Source organism: Sipha flava, unplaced genomic scaffold (assembly GCF_003268045.1).
Source record: "Sipha flava isolate LNK unplaced genomic scaffold, YSA_version1 323_pilon_pilon, whole genome shotgun sequence".
Lineage (NCBI taxonomy): Eukaryota > Metazoa > Arthropoda > Insecta > Hemiptera > Aphididae > Sipha > Sipha flava.
The window spans coordinates 1-22,342 of record NW_020273008.1 but is presented as its reverse complement, the minus strand read 5'-3'; the positions used below and the strand labels follow the sequence as shown (position 1 = coordinate 22,342).

Genomic DNA, 22,342 nt, shown 5'->3' with positions numbered 1-22,342 from the left:
GTACCATCGCCTCGGGTGGCACATTTTTTTAGAATTAAAGAGTTGCAGCATTTTTTTGTAACCCTAATCCATCATATATTTTCATTCGTCAATCAAAAAATTTTAATATTTTAAGATTTTGCAAAGGGACCTATGGTCATTTTTATTTTCATGATAATACTATCAAAAGTTGATCGCGTAAAATTTATAGATAATAAATATTACCTTTCTTGAAAATCGTATAAAAAATGTGTAGGGGTGGCAATAAAACTGTACCTGAGGCGTCAAAACTCTAAATACGTCTCTAAATTCGTATGTTAGCTTAACCAACTCAAATTATTTTTTTTCGTTTACTAGCTCGTCTCAAATAACACAATTTTTTTTTTTTGTTAGACAAAATCTAGTTCCCAGCTTTTGTCTTCTACAATTTTTATAAACGTAACTTTTCATGTATAAATATATATATAAAATATTATATTTTCTAAGTGTGATATTACTTAATATTCAACTACAGATAAAATCTAATTAATCCTGTTACAGATAACAATCTGTGTTCCCCCGTCACAATGAATAGAGAAATAATTATTTTACATATTAAATTATACTCCTAAAAACATAACTAAGGCCCTATATCGATGAAATAAATGTTCTACTTGTTATTGTTTGTATTATATACATATATTGTTAACTTATATTAATTGTATTTTGCATTTATAATCTTGTTTTTATGAAAATACATATTTAACCCATAATTTCTTATCAGATCAAATTAATTAAAAATATAATTAAAGAAATAATAAACAGTATTTATGACTTATCTATAAAATAAATAAACGCTGACGAACCTTTACAGTAGAGTATAAATGTAAAAACTTATTAGTAAGAACATCTAAGAGTGATTTAAATAAAAAAGTTTAAAAATGGCATCTTCAAATTTTTCAGGTAACATATTAATAACAAAATATCCTACACTAGATAGTAGTTACATATCCTAAAGAATAGGGACATAAAAAATAAATTTAATTTTAGTCAATACTGAATAAATTATTTGTGAAGCTATTATTTTTTTCTAAATTAAATAAGTTCTTAAGTTGTATGTATACTTATCCTTCTCCAAGTTAAAAATAAAACAGTTGTATTTTTAACAATAATATTTTAACAATGTGATCGTAATACACATTATAATGTATATAATTACACTTTTTTCTGTTTATAAAGTTATGTATCTACGTATTCATGTTTTCATTTGGCAATCAATACAATGTAACCATATAGGCAAACAACTCGATTTAATAATGGTTTTATGTTATGTTAAGTTACATGTATATATACAGTCAAGTCATAATAAATTGAATCTGAAGGAAAAGTTTAATACATTTTAGATATCAAAATTAATTTTTACTAAATTATGTTCCTTCATTTAAAGGAACCTTAAATATGATGCTATGATTATCATTACTCAAATGTATTTATTTTAATATTTTATTACTTGTTTTTTATTATGAATTAAAAGTTTTAACTGAATATCTTTATAAACTGATTTATAATTTTGTTACATTAGAAAAATTGCAATATAGTATTGTTATGGTTCATTTATTTCTATAATTTTCAGAATTAAATTTTATATTTATATTTATTCGTATGAATAAAAATTTAATAGGATTTTTAATTTTATTCCAAAAAAAAATTAAATATTCTTAAAGGTCATAATTTAGTTCCCTCTCCCCAAATATCTCTTGCTAGAATCCTCTATAATGATTATATACAATAAAATGTTATAAAAAAAAATATCTGATACTACTGAATTATTGTAATACTGAACTCATTTTGAATATGTAATTAGGTTTTCGAGTGGCTCTTATACAAATGACTATAACGGGAGATAAAGCGAAAAATATAGCCGTAGCAGTTAAACGTATACAGGAAGCAAAGCAAAAAGGATGCACACTCGCAATATTACCAGAATGTTTTAATGGACTTTACGAAATTGGTATGATTTAAGACTGAGCATTCTACCTTAGTATCCATTTAATATGTAATTTATGTAAATAAATGTAATAATGTGAATTAATATGTAATTTTTTTCTGTTACTATTATAATTTTGTTTATAGAGCTATTCAGAAAAAATGCCGAAGTCATTCCAAGTGGAGAAACTAGTAAAGCTTTGTCTCAAGCTGCTAAATCAAATCAAATTTACGTTGTGGGTGGTTCAATTCCAGAGTTATGTGATGACAAAATCTACAACACGTGTACTGTTTGGAACCCTAATGGAAATATGATTGCAACTTACAGAAAAGTATATTTTATTAGATTATTTAGCTAACCATTAAGAATTAAGCCTAAATTTACCCTTTTATTATTTACTAACATCATAACATACTGCTAAATTGTTATATTTTATAATATATTAAATATATTAAATATATATATTTGCACAAATAAGCCAAAAGCAATTTAATTGCAATTCTACTATACATCAATACAAAATTTTACTTTTAATAACCAATTAAACAACATTAAGTTTAAATGTTGTATTTTCTGTGTACTGTACATTAATTTTCATAAGTCTACAGTATAAAATAAGTAACAGTTAACATGGGCGGTACTACGGGAGTGGTAGATAAGGTAGGCGGCTGCCCCCCTAGCGAGTTCTTACTCTCCCTATACATTTCAAATATTGGTTGATAACCCCTTATATTACATGCTTATTTAGAGTCTGCATGGTTGTAAGTAATAATATTACTATCTACAACCGTGGGAGCCATTCATGTAAATATGCTAATAAGATTTTTGTGTCAACATTTTCAATATTATTATAATTTATTTTTATTATTGACAAATCATGAACCAATATTATTATTTTATTATTATCTGTATCACAAACGTTTTGTATGATATGTATTTTGAGTATTTTATTTAGTATATTGAGTTTTTTGGATAATATTAATTATAATAAAAATTATGAACACAAACCAAAGTAAAAAAATAAAAACTTTATACGACTTTTTCATACAAGAACCATCATAGGAGGCTCTACGAGGTGTGCCAGGTGTCTTGGCACACCCTAATGTGAATAATGCGAATAAAAAAATTGAATAATTACAATTGAGAATATATGTACATACACATTAATTAAATTTTAGTTTTTTGTAAGTAATATTGCAAGTATTCAGAATAAGTCTGAAATAATAATTACGTGTATATTTTACCAATCGTTATTTTACATCATTAACGAAGCATTTAGTTTTAGAATTTAAATCATAACACGGTCTACACGTACGTGTTTATAGCCTCCCCTTCATATTTATATTTTGAAAAAATAACCAAAAAATGACAGGGCACACTCAAATATATCACTCTAGGTCCGCCTATGAGAACCATCACAGGTAAATTGTGGTAAGTTATTATTTTAAAATTTTATAAGATAAAATGATATAAATGTAGGTATTTGTAAGTTTATTATTCATTTTACAAAATAATCTTATTTGAAATAAGTTAAAATAGTTATCAATGAAATACTTTTTTTATAGTATTGCTAGGCTAAAAATTTAGACAAAATAGCGTTAATATTTTACTTAAAGTATTTCCTGCCTCTCTTGCCAAGAGGGTCTAGTACCGCCTATGACAGTTAACTATCCTTCAACATTCATTTCTTATAAGTTGACAGTTTCAAAAAAATATTTAACTTCTTGCCTTCGTTACTGATTTTACATAACAAAACATATAATACTGTAGTACCATACACAAAATATTCGTTTTTACAATAATCGTACATGCTATATCAACATATTAAACATGTATAGGTACATTTATTCGAAGTAAATATTACTGGCAGTACTCGCTTCAGGGAAGCTGATGCAATGATGCCAGGAAATTCACTTAGTACATTTCAATTGGGCAAGTTTAAAATCGGATTGGGAATTTGTTATGACATTAGATTTCCCGAAATGGCTGAGTTATACCGACAACAAGGTAATTTGTCAATAACATTATATGTTCATAAATTTATCATATTAGATTGTAATAATTATTTTGATTTTTAGGATGTGATATGCTGATATACCCTAGTAACTTTTGTACACCTCTGGGGATTTTACATTGGAGTCTTCTAACCAGAAGTCGAGCACTGGATAATCAGATGTTCGTGGCTTTTGTGTCAGCGGCCAGGGTCCCTCATCCCACTTACGTAATATACGGCCATTCGATGATAGCGGATCCATGGGGTCAAGTTATAGGCGAAGCTACTGAAAAGGATATGGATTTGTACATAGATCTCGGTAAATATTAAATACCTATATCATGATTTCTTTATAGCTATTATTATTCAATATTAAATCTTATTAATCATATGGTATTTAATACTTGCAGATTTAAGTGTATGCGAAAACGTAAGGCAGCAAATACCCACCGAGAAACAAAAGAGGCACGATATTTACGATGTAATTCAAAAGGGAAATTAATTATGATATGTTTGTGGTGGATACCATACAATGAAAATGCGAAATAATTAAGAAGTTCTCACTTAAAAAAATTTCTCATAATATTAACCGATTGTTATAGTAATCGACAAATACATTAGATTATTTATTTTATTCGATGCTGTAGAATAATAATCATTAAATGGGTAATAATAATATTTTTTGTTATTATTTTATACGTATATATCCCAATTTACCATTGTGTTGGTGAAAGTATAGTTTAATGCGTGTAATGAGTAAAAAAAGCTAAAATGATTAAACACGTATTTATTTTCGAAGAACAATATTAATATTGTTAATATTAAAATTACTGTTCTGCTACGTTACATCGGTATCGCTAGTGCCTATATGATTAAATTATTGAAAAAAACTTATTGTAATGTGCAATAAACTAGTAGTCATCAAGATCATTAAGCACTAAAGAAAAATTGAAACATGCTCAGTGCAACTGGATTCGTCGAGTACGCTAAAGTACACTTTATAATAATCACCGATCAGTATAATTCGTATAACTTTTAATTTTTAAATCGCAAATAGATTTAATCGACCATTAGGTATATTACATAGCGTACGTGTTTCATGGACCTATCACAATAATCCATCTCTTTTGTAATGTTCGATACGAATTTTATTATTAAATATTGTTCGTGATGCAGTGTTTTAATTTCTGAATTTCTGACCTCCGTACTGAATCAACATTTACCGCAACACACATGAAATTATTCGGTAAAATATTATTGGCTATTCAATTTGATTATTCAATAACGAAAATATTGGCTCTTTCTTACTTTTGTTTTTTACTTTAGCCATTATCATTATTTATAGTCATCATAAAATAATTTCTTCTGTCTATAATTCGGCAATCTTATCAATTGGCAATAGTATCGGTCCGATACTATTAAAAATCTATAAATCATTGTTATCGTGTAACTATCGTTATTTAACACTTGACAGTACCTTTGGCATACGACAACAACTTACTGAAATATGAAATATACTCGTTATAGTAAGTGACCAATAATAAAATATTGGTTACTATAGGTACATATTTATTTGATGTATACTCGTATATACAATGAAAATATTTTAATTTATTATTAAATATTTATTTTGTAGTAGTAATTTACCATAAATGTATGTCAATTTCTAATTAGTTTTTAAGTGTTTAGAATCTGTATTTTGTTCTAGAGTCATAGAGTTAACAAAGTTAATGTTATTTTCATTAATCTTCAAGAACTTTCAAGGGTTTCGAAGAATTGTAATATTAAAAAAATAATCGTAAATTAATAAATAATTTAATTTATAAGTTAATATGTAAGTTAATGAGTAAGTTAAAAAGCAATTTAGGAAGTAAATTATTTCGTAAGTTTATTAACTAAGTTAATTTATGAGTTAGTAAATAAGATAGTTTGTAAATTAATTATTAAGTTAATTGGTAAGTTAGTGAATAAATTAATAAGTATATTAGTAAATTAGTTAGTTTTAACAGTTTAGTAAGAAAGTTAGTTTTATATTAGAATAATTAGTAAAATTAAGTGCATAGGTCTAATGGGAAAATGTTCTTGTAAAATAAAACGTATTTAGATTTTCTATTATGTTTATTAAATATTTTTGTTTAAATTTAAGTATTTTAAATGCTTATTCGAGTGCTTATAATGATGTATTTAAGTGCTTTTTAAGCAATTATTTTAAAGATTATAAGTGCTGTAGTCCCGAGCCTTGGTTATAACCATAAATATTTGTGTTACTGCGATACTGAGTCGACCTTTAACTCTATCAGACCCAAAATTAAAATAATTAAATTCATTATATTTTTCATTATGATTTATGAAGTCATGAAAAATGTTTTTGGGGAGTCTTAATCGACAGATATAAAAATTATAATATATCATTAATTTAATCCATCTATTCATATATTTAGGCGCGTAGGCAGGGGTGGTGTTACAGGTGTAGTAACACCCACCCCCCCTTAACCGTGTTAACAGTATACTGAAGTCTAATAAAGATAAAAATTAATCATAAACCGTGATGAAAATATATTTATCATAACGAAATATATACATAACAATAATGTAAAGCAAGGATCCGGCTTCTCATTACATCGTTTTGTCTAATAAACCAAAGTCGTAGTTTTATGTCGTATCATGCGCGATTTAAAATAAGTACATATAACAAAAATGTACATTTGAAATTTTAATAAAATATTTAAATACTTTCTCATACAATAGTACATTACACATGAATAGATATTCATGTATAATGTACTAATGTGTTTGTATTCTTGTACAATAAAGTATACGTAAAATATTTATTTTGTTGTGTATAATTTTGAATAACACCCCCTTTTTGAAATAGCTTCGCGACTGCATATATGAAGTTCATATTATGAACCCATGATCAGAATATTATCCAATAATATGCTTCTATAGAGAATAACAATTTAAAGTTTTATGTTTATAAGAAGATTAGCAGAAAAAAAATCGTTGTGAACGCTCTTTTTTATTTTAGTTCAAGTGGTGTTAACGTTGACAACCCGCGTCCAACCAATGATGTAATTTCAATTTTTCCAGACTAAGACAACTCTTATTAAATTGACGACTGTATGGCTCATTTTACTTGAGTACCGATTAACATGGGGGGAGGGGGAAGTCAAACCAGTCTAAAAATATGAATTACATAAATACCATATAGTACATGTTTCATATTTCTGATTTACAACGTGCCAATGACTTTTAGAAGATTGGTACATTAGTTAAATAATTAATTATAATAATTATATAAATAACTATCAAAATATAAATACATAAAGTTTAGAAGATGTATTTATATATTGATGATGTGCCGACTTTGGAATAGCTAATCTCTTAGATTGGCAAATGCATGAGTTATCACCACTCCTCAACAATTGACGCCACTGCAGACGTCACGTCCAACTACTATTATTACAATAATTTAATAGACTGTAATCGATTATGACATTATTTAACATTTTTTAACAATAAACCATTTATTATTTACTACGATTTTAATTTTTAATAATAATAATTACATAGTCCACACACAAAAATATTCAAATAAACAGACTTCATGAACCCACGGTTATGGGTCACAGATTTACTTCTTCGCGATAACAATGCCATTAAATCTATAACTGATAATAAGCTGATAACGTATGTTATCAATTTTATATAATCTGTGCTGATATATTAAATAAAGATAAATTTAAAAAAATAATACTCAAACATCAAAGCCAAACAGTTTTATAATAATAATATCATGTTTCGTGGGTACGAAATTTGTGTTGATTTTCGTCCCACTCCGGTATTTATCAGGTACATAGTATAGCATTACGGCGCTTTACAACCTTGCCGTCGAATATAGTGATAGGTGTGGGTCGGAGGATTAATCGTGTCGTTCCCGGATGTGTTTAATTGAACGAGATTTGCATATGTTTAACGCACCGTTTTAATGGACGCACACCTATTGGCCAACTATATGATCTTCTAACTTCTTTATTTTATTTTATTTTTTTTTATGCTGCGATCACGAATTGATGATATTTTAATTCGCGATTTTAATGTTTCGAATCGTTTATAAAGCCTCTTATCAGCTCGTAGTTTTCCTCACTCAGTGATCGCGTGTTAGGTTTTAGTATTCTGGCAATTATGGTATTAAATTATAAAATTAAAAAAAAAATTAGTAGCTTATCTCATATCTGTGAACAGTATAATTGAACACTATCACAGTAACACTCGGGGCCTCTAGGGTATATGTGTGCGTGTGTATTTATAAATGTTGGGTGGAATTAAACTGTTACAACAGTCAACCGCTATATTCAACAAAGTCAGAATGGCTTCTTCAAATTCTTGTGGTAATATAAGATCAATATAATATTTCTGTTGCCAGTTATGATATTATATGTTCTCCATAGGTTTTAAAGCAGCGGTTTTGCAATTGACTGTCTCAGGTGACAAATCTGCGAATGTAGCCAATGCATTGAAACGTATACAGCTAGCAAAACAAAATGGATGTACATTGGCTATATTACCAGAATGTTTCAATGCACCATACAACACTGGTACCAATGATTATTAGACCTATTTTAATGAATATTGTTTAACAAAACGGTTTTGTTATATTAATTTGATCTCATAATATATATATATATATATATATATATATATATATATATATATATAAATGCAAAAAAATAAAATTAGGAATAAATTATAAAAATGTTTTGCTTTAATCAGTTACCAAATTATGGAATTTAATCATATTACTTCTAATTTTAGCTCTATTTAGACAATATTCTGAAGTTATTCCTGGCGGTGAAACATGTAAAGCTTTGTCTCAAGCTGCTAAATCAAATCAAATGTATATTGTAGGTGGTTCAATTCCAGAAATATGTGATGACAATGTTTATAACACATGTACTGTTTGGGATCCTAATGGAAATCTTATAGCTAAACATAGAAAAGTATTATTAAAATTTGATATTATTATGTTACCTAACATTAAAAAGTATTGATACTTTAATCTTTAATTAAGTTTTTTTAATTTTTCCTACTAATTTCTCTAAATTAATTACTTAATTTAATGAAAAATTATCAACATTTATTTAAAAATCTATGTATGTTTAATAATGTCTTTGTTTATTGATAGATGCATTTATTTGATATAAATATCCCTGGCGGTATATGCTTCAAGGAATCCGATGCCTTAAGTCCTGGAAATTCACTCAATACATTTAAATTAGGAAAATTTAAAATTGGTTTAGGAATTTGTTACGATATTCGATTTTCTGAAATGGCAGCGTTATACCGAAAAGAAGGTTTGATAGTAAAGTGCATGATCCCTATTAATCAATAATTATTTTCATAATTTTTTTTTTTTCAGGATGTGATATGTTAATTTATCCTAGTGCCTTTAATATGACAACTGGCCCTTTACACTGGAGTTTATTGATTAGAGCTAGAGCTGTTGATTGTCAAGCATTTGTAGCCGTTGCTTCACCAGCCAGAATTACTAATTCCAACTATGTAGCATGGGGGCATTCAATGATTGTAGATCCATGGGGTAAAATTTTGGATGAAGCAACTGAAAAAGATATGGATTTATACATAGATCTTGGTAAAGTATATTTTTTTATTTTATTGAATTATGGATCTAACTAAACATGACATTTCATCCTAATAGACTTTAATGCTCGAGAAAACATGAGACAGCAAATACCTACTGAAAATCAAAGAAGAACTGATGTATATGATACAATTAATGTAAAAAATAAATTTTGATATGCATATGAAAACTAAAATTAGGAATTATGTTCCTAATTATCCAAGTTTACATTTAAACACACTATGGTTGACCAATTATTTAAGATTTTAGTATTAAGTCTGATTATCAAATGAAATGGTTATCTTTTTTTAAACTGTTAAAAATTTTATTTGCTATTTAATTTGAATTAAAACAGATAAACAATGTTTGGACATAATATTTGTAATTTTTAGTAAATTTTTAATTAAATTTCAAATCTTGAAAATTATTTTTAAACTGTAATAATTTTTAATTGTTCATAAACACACTGGATTAACTTCAATCCCAAAGACATCCGTTTTTATGTACATATCTAAATAGCAATCTAAATCAGTTGCAGATCTAGGATTTTGTTTTAAGGAGAGAGCCCAAAGTTTTTCAAAACATTATAAAATACCTACATTTTTTAAAAGAAACAGTAAAATAAAATACATGACTCTAAGTCATTATTGTATATTACAAATAAGATTATTTAACATGGTTTGTCATTACATTAATCTCTCAGGTTTACTACTTTTATCATATTGACAATAAGATAGGTAATCTAAAAACTTTATAAATGTTCCCAAAATAATTATATTAAACAGCATTATTTATAATTTTTACATTGTTACTATTACAAAACTGAGGTCCTAGGCCAATTAGAAGTGTAAGCTCCTTCTTTCCCCTCCCTCATAAATTCGCCAACGCTCTTAACTATCCTTTATTTTCAGTTATAAGAATATTTTATATCAAATACATTCGTTTTTATATACATTTATCAACAATCAAACTAGGCATGGATCAATATTTATTTTTTTGTGGACCTAGTTATTAATTATATTAAAAATTACTTTTTAAGCAAGTTCATTATTAGATATTTTAAATCAAAAAAAATATTATATCCATACATCTGCTAATTATCTAAATTTATAAATAAAATATAACAATAAATTTAATTTATTTGTTTGATCCAAAACAAATTTATCTTATAATTGTTTGGAAATGAATTTAACAATAACTTTGAATTCTCATCTCTATCAATATACAATAAAAGATATGCAAGTATTTGATTATTGTTGATCGGATTTAAATTATAATATATCACATTTTTTAATTCGACGACATTTCATTAATTCTGTGGATAAACTATCAAAATTAAACAAATGTATATTATTATTATAGAAGAAATTCTATTCTGAAATCAAAAATTCTTTTCTTCATTCTTTCGTAGTATCTCCGATTTCGAGAAATGAACGGAGATAACAAGATCGATGTTTAATGTTATCAGCAAGTAATTATCATCAAAAATAAATAATAACAATAACAAATACATAATTCTTTGATTGGCTTTCACACATAAAATAATTATTATTCAGTGGATTTTTAGTAGAAAAATATTTACTCGTCATTCATTTTATTTAAATACTGTTAAAATACTACCAATTTCGCTATGTCTGACAAAGCAATGCTTGTTCTTGGTGAAGCTTCCGAATCTGACGATGAAGATGTTCAACCAGAGGTAAATTGTGCACACAGGTGTTATGGAGTTGTGGAATAATGTAATAATGTAATTTAGAATGACGGTAACAATGGTAACGAATTCATGAGCTCCAGAAATGGAATCAAACATCTGGAATCTGATGTGGAATCCAATACACGGAGTTCAGGTATGTTAAAACAGTTGTTTGTTTCATTCATTACATTCCATGGTTCACCTGACAAGTGTTTTTTTATTAGTCACACTTATCTCGACTTTCCATGCTGTCGTTCATCGTAAAAAATATGTTTTATAAAACATGGGTATTATTACTATTATTTTTTTCATCTAATAGGTAGAAAAAATCGCAGGCATAAGGAACACTTTGCTACTCGAACTGACAACTATAAAATGTCAGAAGACACTTTACTACACAAGAAATTAAGTAAGTGTAAATCACCTATCATCAGTCCATATTAATTTGATGATTATTTTTATTACATTATTTTTCAATTGCAGAAGAGAAAAACATGCAGTTTTACTCGAATTTGACTACATTTCCCAAACAGATGTATATAAACGCCATGAATCAACTGAATGAAACAGATCAACAGTTAGTCAAATCCCAAGAACTACTTCAGGATACTGTAACAAATTGGAAATATATTGAACAAAATTTGTCGTACATAAAAAGAAAGATGACAGACATATTGTCTGAAGAGTACATTCCAAAAATTAAAATATAAACCATTGTTTTTAAAAGAAATATTGTATTCATAAAAAAAAAATGGTCAATAGTTATTTGTTTGTTTGTTGATATGCTTATTTTTATATATTCTAAATTTAATTTTTTTTTTGTCTTAAACATTTTGAATATTCAAATATATTTTATTAATAATTTTACTTGATATTTCCTTTTAAAATTATGAAGCATTTCTATAACTGAATTTAAGTAGTTTATTAATTTCTATGAAAGTTTGGTAGTGTATAATTAATCATATGGACAAGCTTTTATTTGAAGATGAAAATGAACTAAGTACATTTGTTTTAAAAAGTTTTTCTTATTCGAGGAATAATCAATTATTTGCTGCCACGTTTAGATTTTTCTCAAATCATATTGTAAACAAAATAATCTCTGACCTTGTCCCAATATTCGCCTCCATCAATAAATAAAATGTCACCTGCATAGCAAATCAGCTTACTTTACTTATGATTATCTTTTTAATACTGAATCTTCACATCTTTCACACATTGTACAATACGGCTGATTATCAAATGCTTTTATTGTGTCTATATAATTAGTCTTCTTTTTGTTTGGTTTTGCAATTGGATATTCGCTCTCCACTCTTCTCTGTTCTCAGTTAGCTTTTTCTGTTCGGTGTAACTTGTTAGTCCAACCTCGGAAATCATTTATTTGATAAATGAAGTTTTCAGACGTCCTCTGTCCATTTTATCTTTAATTATCCCTTCTATTATTTTATGGGTTAGTTCATTTTCGTGTCTCAATATATTTCCCATCATGTTCCATCGTCTAGTTCTGATGGCTTTGAGTATCTTTATTCGTTCCTCAATTTCACTGAGTATGTTTTACTTGGAACAGTGTTCTATCCAACTCATTCTCAGTCAGGGGCGTAATTAGTTAGGTGGATTAGGGGGATGGATCCCCCAAAAACTTTTTTTATGTAATTTCTTTTTTTTATTTATTGTGATAATATGATAATTATCATTACGATTATTATTATTATTATTAAAATTCAAATTATTAAAAATCTTATTCTGGTGGGGGGGGGTTACTGTATGAGGTGTGCAGATTTTGCTAAAACCTATAATCCCCCACAAATCAAATTCCTAATTACGCCACTGCCCTCAGCATCCTTCTCCAACATCATACTTCGAAGCTTTCAAGTGTTCGTTGTTCTGCCTTATTTGATATCCATGTTCCACAACCATAAAATGCCACACTCCATGGAGTATGTATGCATACATATACTTTTATGAAACGTTTTTTCATCATAATACTCATGTAATTGAAGGATATCATTTTTTTCTTTTTCAGAAATGCTGACTTTGCCTATGCGATTCTGGATTTTATTTCTATCATGTATCTTCCGTATTGGTTGATTAAACTGTCTAAGTATTTATTAAGTTCTACCTCGAACAAATAGCTTGTTCCCTGTTAGAATATTTATTCTTCTTTTTGGTTTTTTGCCAGTTGATAATCAAATGATATTTTTGGAAGCATCGCGTTATTTCTTTCAGTGCTTTTTCCAAATCATGCTCATTATTTGTTAGTAGTGCAATATCGTCAGCGATTCTTAAGAAGTATATTATTTTGCTACCCACTTTTATGCCTATATTATTTCTGTACAGGGTTTCTTTCATTTCTTTAATAGGCTGTTCGATATATACATTAGGTATATAGAATTGGTGAGAGTGAACAACTTTGTATATCCATTATTCTTATATATACCACTTTCTAATTATCGCTGTCTCTTTTTTGTCCATTACTTTTATTGTAGCTGATGGGTCTTTGTATAAATTATATATTATCATTCTATCTCTTAGTCACCTCCAATTTCTTCTAGAGTAGGTGTAGAATAGTTCTTTACACTGTACATTATCGAAAGCCTTTTCCAGATTTATAAACGCTATAAATGTTTTTTTATTAAATTATATTTGTTTTTCTACCAATATACTTAAGCTTAAGATTTCCTCACTAGTACTTTTGTTCTTTCAGAACCCGAATTGTTCATCACTTAACTATTTTTCTACTATATTCTCGATTCGGGTGCATATTATTTTTATTACGATTTTGGCTGCGTCTGCCATTAAATTTATCGTTCTGATTTCATTACATTGCTCATTTCCATTGCTTTTTTAAGTATAGGTATTAAAATGTTCTATCTGAAATGTTTGGGTATCTCTCCCATAGTGTATATATCATTCACTAACTTAAATAGCTCATCTTGAAATTCTGTGCTCGTATTTTAGATTAGTGTCATTACTATGTCGTCTATACCTGCTGCTTTACATGTTTTCATTAATTTCAAAGTTTTATTGAACTCGTCTCTTAAGATGACTCCTCCTACATCAGAGCCTAAAATAGTGTGTACTCTGAAAATTAAAATGTGTAGTCTGAATGACAAATGTGTGTACCAAGTTTTTACACTAGTGACTAGAATAAGAAATTATTGATGAAATATTAAACATATTAACTGTAATATAAAATACCCATGTTTTCCCTATCACTCATTAGCTATCTCAATTAATATTGATAATAGTCATGGAATATCTCACAGAATAATAAAACTATTAATATATATTAATAGCACAGCTGAATTCATACAATTGCCCATTATATTATTATATTCTATGGTAAAATCATAGAACGCGTGTTTGATAACAATTTATACGATAAAAATCCCATAAAAAAAAACAAATAGATTTTATTTTGTCATGAATCATGGGTACTAAAAAAGTGTGTACCCTGAAATTGGATATATTTTAGGCCCTACACTGCATATCTGAGTTATTATTATTATTGAGATTGGCTGTTTCTTCTTCTTGGTATAAAACTTCAAGATATTGTTTCTATTTTGTTGCTATGTTGTTGTCCAGTATCAAGTTTCCATCCATACCTATCTCTTATTTTGCTGTTTAGTTTTGTTTTTCATCTGAAAAATTTCTCAATTATACTAAATGCTTGGTCTATCCTATTATTTCCAAGCAATTGTTTCATTTCTTGTCACTTTTCTTTTAACTATTTCTCTTTTGTAAATTTCGCTTCTCTATTTTATTCGTAAGCTCTTTATAACTCCGTATTCCATGTTTATCCTTGGCGTTTTTATACTTTCTTCTCTCTTCAATATCTCTTATACCTAATGTTATCGTTTATCCATGATTTCTTAGGCTCTGGTTAGTTTCTTTTCAAAGTGTTTCTGGCTGCTTCATGTATCATATTCTTTATTTTATTCCATTTATCTTCATTGGTATCACTTGGAAATAATGGGTATAATATTAGTTTTCTATTAATGTAGGATGTATAGGTTATATTTATGTTATTTTCTTTTAGCATTCTAAAATCATATTTCCTTATTTTTTGGGTTATTCTTGTTAGTTTCTTATACCCTACATTACATTTGATCATGAGGAGATTATGGTCGCTGTTTACATCAAGGCCTGGATATGTTTTGCATCTATGTATCCGATTTCTGAACCTCTTTCTCACTACGATATAATCGATTCGATATCTTCGGATATCCCCTGGCATTTTCTAAGTGTATCTTTGTCTACAGTGAATATTTTGGAATGTGTTAGCTATGATCATATCATGTTGCCTGCAGAAGTCAACAAGACGGCCTCCTCTTTCATTTCTAGTTTCTAGTTCGAATGCTCCTGCTTCTTGACCTTCTACTATCGCATTCCAATCTCCCATTACTATTAAATTATTTTCTTTTGCTATTTTGCAAAGCTCATCTAGGCTAGAATAGATCTCTTCTACAGAATTATCTTCTGCATTTAATTTAGGGAAGTACACTTGAATTAGTACAATATCATTTGGTTTAACTCTAATTTTAATTAATATAAACCAATCATTATATGCTATTTTCTTCACTATTTGATGGCCTAATTTTTTATGTATAAATCCTACACCAGCCCTTCTTAGTTTTTTATCGCCAGAATAGATAACATGATAACCTAGTCTTCTGACCAGAAATCACCATTTCCTGACCATCTAACTTCGCTCACCCCTAGTATGTTTATGACCAATCTCTTCATTTCTAGTTTAATATTCTCTAATTTGCTAGTATTTAGTATAGACCTAAGATTCTATGACCCAATATTTCTCCATGGATTTCGCTTACTGACGACCTGAGAAGCCATGAAACTTCCTCTGCTGACACTGACATTTCCGAGTATGTCTGTTGCTGTAACTTTTAAACATTCTTCTACTTGATCCATATTGATTTACAAGGAATTATAACGAAGTGAGTTCCTTCTCTTTCCACATATAATTAATAACACATATTATTAAGTTTGATTTCACCAGAATTATAAGTATTGACAATGTTTCAATAGATTAGTCTGAATTTTGATCAGACATTCATCATTAATTTCAAAATAATTTACTTGTTTGTATTCAGTTATATTTCATAAGATTTAAAAATGTTAGATATTTATGAGAAAATGTTCCATATTTGATTTATCTTTTTTCTATTCTCATGCATTACAACCAAAATTAGAATAAAAGGATGCTGAATTAAAATTGTGAAATAATTTTCTGATTAAATTATTTTTCATTTGTTTTTGAGTTTTTACTAAAAAAAAACTTGTCATGCATCAAAATGGAAATGATAGAAAATTTTCAATTGATATGCTTTCAATAAAAAAAAATAAATTAAAAAAAAATTAACAATAAATGTTAATAAAATAATAGAATTCATAAATTGTATGTACATTTACAGTAGATAATTATTAATTAATTTTTATTTATACAGATAAATATTTATATAAATATATGAATATATTATATTCATATTATTTTTTACAATAAGACTAAAGTTAAATATATTTCTAAATGAGATATTTTCAAACAAACATTTTAAATATCTATTTATTTCACATTAGGAAATTTAACATTATTATAGGACTCAAATTATTATATAAATGTTGTTTAAGAAATGACAACTTAATATAAATGTATATATTGAGATAAAAGTAGTTGTTTAAACAGCAGCTCTACGTTTGATTGACATTTTACCTTTTGATAGGTAAGACAAGTTAATTCGAAATTTACTGTTGTCCAAAGTTTTCTTTACCCAAATCTATATAAACATACAAATAAATTATAACAGAATTTATAAAAACGGTATGTTATTTTTACTAAAAATATGAAATTGTTTTTATCGTTTCATTTAAGACTTACAGTTTCATTGCCAATAGCAGATATAACGGCTGGAAATTTAGCCATTTGCCTTCCTTCAACGAAAACTGGTTGTCCTCGATGATACCTAAATTAACAACAATTGACATAAAAAAATATTTACAAAGATAAATTTTTATTTAATTCATTATAAAATAATGCTAGTCTTCAATTTACAAGAACAACACAAGGGGAATAATAAAATAATAATACACAACAACAAAAAATAATGATTAAGTATGAAGTAAGTAATTTTGAATTGTACATACCATCTTTTTTCAAAAAGCAGTTTTCCATCTTCAATTCTTGTATCGGGTATGGCTGATGAACCTTCAGTATCAGAATTTGGACATATTTTTGGACTCATATTTCCAGTTGATGCACTTGAACTTGGAAGAAATCCTGAGGAATCATTATACACAAATACTTTAATACAATGGTTACAGCAAGATTATTAAAATTACTTATAGTGGTAAACATAAACACCTGGTTTTCTTATTGATGTAGAATTGACTGTTTCACGCGTTTTGACTGTTGCAGTTGCTGTAGTCGAAGTAGATGGAATGGAAGCTATGGATTCTTGAATAGCTTTGACATCCATTTCAATTTCATGTTCTTGTAACTGATAGTAGATATTTGATACTGGAGGTGGTTTGCGACGTTTTTCTTGTGGAGCTGGCACCACAGGGTCATTTGGTCTTCTTCTCAATTTTCTTGTCATAGCAGGCTTCTGATCTGCCGAGTCTGGAGCTTAAAATAACCAAAAATAATAAGTACATAAAGTTTTAATAGAGTATAGTGAATATACTTTTCAAATATATAAAAAGGTACATACAAAGTTCCATATTTAAATTGTCATGTTCTATTGCTTTTTTTCTTTCATTCAACTCGGCTATCAGATTTTCTGTAAGTTCAGCACTACGATCCTCAAACTCTTTATGAGCTAGACGACGTTCTCTAATAAACTCTCTTTCAATAGCATCGAGCAAACAATCTCGCCATAAATTGTTCATCATTAGCCTGTTTAAAAGAATTCTTTACTAATAAAATCATAGTTTTAAAAAAATAAAAAGAAGTATTTGTCTTACTGGTTTTTTTGTTGAAGATCTAATTTCTTCAATTGCTTGACATATTCTATGTGTGTACCTTCTCGAAGTTGTTGCAATTGCTTTTGAATACCGGCCAGCTTGTCTTGGTACACTCTGATATAAAAGAAATGTGCTCATTAATGATATTCATAGATGTCTATGTTATAAAACTTACTGCTCTTGTATTTCAGTATGTTTCTCGCGATTTTCTTTGCCTTCTTCTGAAAAATTAAAAAAAAAATAAATATCATTACTACTAAGGATGAATTCTAAATACACTACCTTTTAGAAGCAAGGAGATAAAGGTATGCCAGGTGGAAATAATAAAATACTTAACATTTGTTGATTAAGAAAATATTCATTCTTAATAAAGTTTCAATAACTTTTAAATATAAAAATTAATTTTAACTAGAGATTATTTTATTTTCACCAAATTCAACAAATTTAATAGAAATTCAACAAGTTGTATCATTTTGTTTTATCTGTTTTTTATCTTATATAAATTATTTGATAATTTATTAATTAATTGATACACATGCGTTTAAATTAATTTAAAATTATCAACTATTGCAATGTATGAGAAACGAGATGGGAAAAAACTAATAACAAATGAGAAAATATAACTCTTATCTGCAACTCGTAAATACGCATTGGTTCTCATAAATAATTATCTAACATATGCCTTGATGTTAGTAAAAAATTTAACATTTAATCCAAATTCTGTTTTTGTTTTAGAAAACGTCTTCCAAGATAAGATTCGAATAAACGGGCGTCCTTAGGACCACTGCTTACCGTCAGAATCTGTAAGATCCTTGTTTTCCATCTTGACGCTGCCATTCTCGTCGTCGTCCATCGAGAACGTCGAAGATGGCGACATGTCGTCGTTATCGGGGAAAGACATTGTAAATCGGAACTACACACCTTGGGAACAAATCGCTTAAAACGAGAACATGTGATTGGAATGTCTGTCGAGTAGACAAACAAATATCCCTAAGAGCCGATATTCTATCGCGGCAACCGATTAATTCGCAATATTCACACCACAGATACGATCATTTCGCTTGCAATCAGCATTTTCTGTTATTGTTACACCGTTTGCAGTCTGATATGGCGACGGCCGTCGTAATTGTTATCGTCGATACCACTACCATAGAGTACCATTACTCTTTGACCACGGCACAGGTAATGGTACACCGACCGTTCGAATACGCAACACAGTATGCGAAAACAAAGTATACCATAGACCTTGTACTAGGTATACTTAGTATAGGTCTATAGTTAGACCTATACTATATGATATAAAATAAACAGCATAAAATGGTACCTACCGATAAAAAATCATGGTCAAAAAATGCTATTTTACATTGTCAAAACAAACTAGTGAACAAATCCAAACGAACCCACGGGAGATCAAACATGTCATTAATTATCTTTTCTTAAACTAAAATAAATTACGAAAACAAAATATACTTGATAAGTAGTAGTGGGGGGAATTATCGTTCCTTTCGTGGAATCGTTCCAATCGGTACAGTTACAATAAGGTACCGATTCCAAAATACTCGTTACATCGGTACAATCGGTACATTCTTTCTTTAGTTACACTTGTACTCACATTCGTATAGTTCCTCGCGGAACGATAAAAATACATATATTCAAATGTTTACTCATTCTTGCAATGGATATTTAATATTTATGAACGAATATGCTTCGTAGCTCGTAGGCCTATTATACAACATTATTTTACTATATTCGGGAAAAATTAATTTAAAATAATTAAATTTGTATCAGAAACACTATGTTTTTGTAAACATTGTTTACAATACTATGAATCATTATATTAATATACATTTGAAATGCTTAATCAAAAATTATCATCGTTTTAATATTTTTCCAATCGCTACAATTATATTAAATAAACTATAGATTCAAAAAAAAACAAACCACATAAATAATAAACTTATTTATTTTCAGCAAAAAATAATTATAAAAATACAAAAAAAAAATCACTTCACTTTACCCTAGAAAAAAAAATAATAACAATAAAATAAATAAACTCAAACTTCTAAAATTAACTTAGTTACTTGCCTAAGCCTAAAATGGATAAAAATTAAAAATTAAATAATAGTATTTAATAATTACTGTTTAAAAATATCAACATTTCCGTGTTTTTTTGTTGACAATCTATTACGTCTTTCGGAAATGGTGTAGCCAGCTTTTGAAAAGGCCCTTTCACTCGGAACTGATGTTGATGGTACACACAAACGCAATAACATCAAATCAAATCAATTTGGATAGATTTTTTTTCTGTCATTCCACCATTTAAGAGGATCTAATTTTCGGTCCAGTATAGGTTCATTCAAATATCTATCCATCTCCACAATAGCCTCAGATGTTGGTGTGTTGACTGAAGTTGAAGTAGACACCTAAAAATCATAAACTAATTTTATAAATCACTTAAATATCAAAATATCAATGATGTATACATTATACATCATATCAATGTATAATGTATGTACCTGAGAGTCAAACTGTTGCCAAATTTCAGAAGTTTCGTTTCCACGATCAGTCGGTATGATTTTCTTATTTTCTTCATTTTCTACTGGACTTTGATTTAAACGAATAATTGTTGCAACTTTTTATACTATCTTTTCGTATGTTTTTTGATATGTATACTGATTATTAAATGCTTTTTTTTTAAACCGTGGGTCTAAAATAGTTGCTTCTGTTAAAACAGGCTGGTTTTCGATATTTTCAAATTTAGCATTGGCTTTTATTACCATTTTAGAAAGCATCAAATGTATAGCATTTGGTAAATTTGGTTCTTTTTCTTTATTTTTTATATGTAAATGTAATGCTTTTATTAAAATTAACACTTTTGAAATCGAAATGCCTTTTTCGCTACTTAGTTCGATAGTAACTTCTTTAAACGGTTTAAATATCGCACTGTAGTGTTTTTATTAGTTCAAAGTCTTCATGTACTAAATTATCCATATTACCTATTATTGCAATTGTACTCATAATAGGTTCTTTATTATCGATACACCGTTGAAACATGTCATACGTGGAGTTCCACCGCGTACAAACGTCTTGAATTAACTTTAATTCCGGGTATCCCATTTGTTTTTGTGCATTTTTAAGTTTTAAATTTGCTTTTGTACTTCGTTTAAAATATTCAACGATGTTTTTTACTTTTTTGTGAACGCTTTTTATTTCACCTAGTCCAGATTGTGTAATTAGATTTAATGTGTGCGCTAAACAGGGAATATGGCGCCAATTTTGATTCATGACGATTGCTGATGTTATATTCGCAGCATTGTCACTCACAGCAACTTTTACTTTTTCTGTTATATTCCAGTCTTTAAAAAAATTATTTAAAAATAATGACAAATTTACAGCTGTATGGGATTCCACCACGTTAAAACATCCAAGTAAAAATGTTTTTAAAACACACTCTTCTGGATCGATAAAATGTACAGTGACAGCAATAAAACTATCATTATTTATGGAAGTCCAGCCATCAGTTGTAAATGAAATATATTTGGCATTTAATAAATTATTTCTAACTTTTTCTCTTGTTTTCTCATACAACTGTGGCAAAATAGATTTCGAAACAGTTTTCCTCGATGTAACTGATACCAAGGATTTAATAAATATATGAATTTTTTAAATTCAACATTTTCAACTAAACTGAAAGGTTGGAATTCTTTTGAAATCATAACTCCTAGCTGTTCATCAATTGTTTTTTGTTTTGAAACAGAAAGTGATTTATTGTTAATAAAATACGAATCTACACTTTTTTGTATGGAACGAGATTTATTTATGACATTAATTGCATTGATTGATGTAGAAGGTTGGTTTTGATCATTATTTGTTTCGGGTGTATTTTGCTTACTTAGTTCATCAACATTTTGTTCAATCATTTCATTAATACGCGGATGTTTTCTACTTTCATATTGAATTATGTGTTTTCGTTTTAAGTGTTTACTTAAGTTTGTAGTTGATCCGCCTTTATAAGACACCGAATTTGAACAATACGAACATTTAGCCATTCCACTATTAATAACCGAATAATGATTCCATACATTGCTTTTTTTT

General features: G+C 27.9%; 4 protein-coding genes across 4 annotated transcripts; 3 read left to right on the top strand and 1 right to left on the bottom strand.

The window, feature by feature from the left end:
• Positions 1 to 815: 815 nt before the first annotated feature.
• LOC112686715 (omega-amidase NIT2-like) lies at positions 816 to 4,616 on the top strand. The gene is made up of 6 exons (XM_025559128.1): positions 816 to 921; positions 1,823 to 1,969; positions 2,092 to 2,276; positions 3,784 to 3,952; positions 4,024 to 4,257; positions 4,349 to 4,616. The coding sequence occupies exons 1-6, from the start codon at positions 900 to 902 to the stop codon at positions 4,438 to 4,440; spliced, it is 849 nt and encodes a 282-aa protein (XP_025414913.1). The 5' UTR covers positions 816 to 899; the 3' UTR covers positions 4,441 to 4,616.
• Positions 4,617 to 7,670: 3,054 nt separating this feature from the next.
• On the top strand, positions 7,671 to 9,950 carry LOC112686713 (omega-amidase NIT2-like). Its single transcript, XM_025559126.1, has 6 exons — positions 7,671 to 8,329; positions 8,390 to 8,536; positions 8,754 to 8,938; positions 9,124 to 9,292; positions 9,358 to 9,591; positions 9,658 to 9,950. Exons 1-6 carry the CDS (start codon positions 8,251 to 8,253, stop codon positions 9,753 to 9,755), a joined length of 912 nt encoding a protein of 303 aa, XP_025414911.1. The 5' UTR covers positions 7,671 to 8,250; the 3' UTR covers positions 9,756 to 9,950.
• A 966-nt stretch (positions 9,951 to 10,916) lies between these two features.
• LOC112686712 lies at positions 10,917 to 12,033 on the top strand. Its single transcript, XM_025559125.1, has 4 exons — positions 10,917 to 11,278; positions 11,336 to 11,426; positions 11,592 to 11,681; positions 11,756 to 12,033. Exons 1-4 carry the CDS (start codon positions 11,210 to 11,212, stop codon positions 11,980 to 11,982), a joined length of 477 nt encoding a protein of 158 aa, XP_025414910.1. The 5' UTR covers positions 10,917 to 11,209; the 3' UTR covers positions 11,983 to 12,033.
• A 4,892-nt stretch (positions 12,034 to 16,925) lies between these two features.
• Positions 16,926 to 19,355, bottom strand: LOC112686698 (sin3 histone deacetylase corepressor complex component SDS3). Its single transcript, XM_025559108.1, has 8 exons — positions 19,040 to 19,355; positions 18,423 to 18,468; positions 18,248 to 18,361; positions 17,995 to 18,179; positions 17,646 to 17,909; positions 17,429 to 17,561; positions 17,163 to 17,247; positions 16,926 to 17,061 (listed from the first exon to the last, which is right to left on the bottom strand). Exons 1-8 carry the CDS (start codon positions 19,146 to 19,148, stop codon positions 16,963 to 16,965), a joined length of 1,035 nt encoding a protein of 344 aa, XP_025414893.1. The 5' UTR covers positions 19,149 to 19,355; the 3' UTR covers positions 16,926 to 16,962.
• Between the last annotated feature and the right edge of the window lie 2,987 nt (positions 19,356 to 22,342).

Coding starts and splice junctions, on each gene's coding strand:
- LOC112686715 (XM_025559128.1), top strand. CDS start 900: ATGGCATCTTCAAATTTTTCAG. Junction 2,277..3,783: donor TGATTGCAACTTACAGAAAA/GTATATTTTATT, acceptor AAACATGTATAG/GTACATTTATTCGAAGTAAA. Junction 4,258..4,348: donor GGATTTGTACATAGATCTCG/GTAAATATTAAA, acceptor TAATACTTGCAG/ATTTAAGTGTATGCGAAAAC.
- LOC112686713 (XM_025559126.1), top strand. CDS start 8,251: ATGTTGGGTGGAATTAAACTGTTACAACAGTCAACCGCTATATTCAAC. Junction 8,939..9,123: donor TTATAGCTAAACATAGAAAA/GTATTATTAAAA, acceptor GTTTATTGATAG/ATGCATTTATTTGATATAAA. Junction 9,293..9,357: donor AGCGTTATACCGAAAAGAAG/GTTTGATAGTAA, acceptor TTTTTTTTTCAG/GATGTGATATGTTAATTTAT.
- LOC112686712 (XM_025559125.1), top strand. CDS start 11,210: ATGTCTGACAAAGCAATGCTTGTTCTTGGTGAAGCTTCCGAATCTGAC. Junction 11,279..11,335: donor ATGAAGATGTTCAACCAGAG/GTAAATTGTGCA, acceptor AATGTAATTTAG/AATGACGGTAACAATGGTAA. Junction 11,682..11,755: donor TTTACTACACAAGAAATTAA/GTAAGTGTAAAT, acceptor TTTCAATTGCAG/AAGAGAAAAACATGCAGTTT.
- LOC112686698 (XM_025559108.1), bottom strand. CDS start 19,148: ATGTCTTTCCCCGATAACGACGACATGTCGCCATCTTCGACGTTCTCG. Junction 18,180..18,247: donor GATCTTCAACAAAAAAACCA/GTAAGACAAATA, acceptor TCTTTTAAACAG/GCTAATGATGAACAATTTAT. Junction 17,248..17,428: donor CTGCTTTTTGAAAAAAGATG/GTATGTACAATT, acceptor TTGTTAATTTAG/GTATCATCGAGGACAACCAG.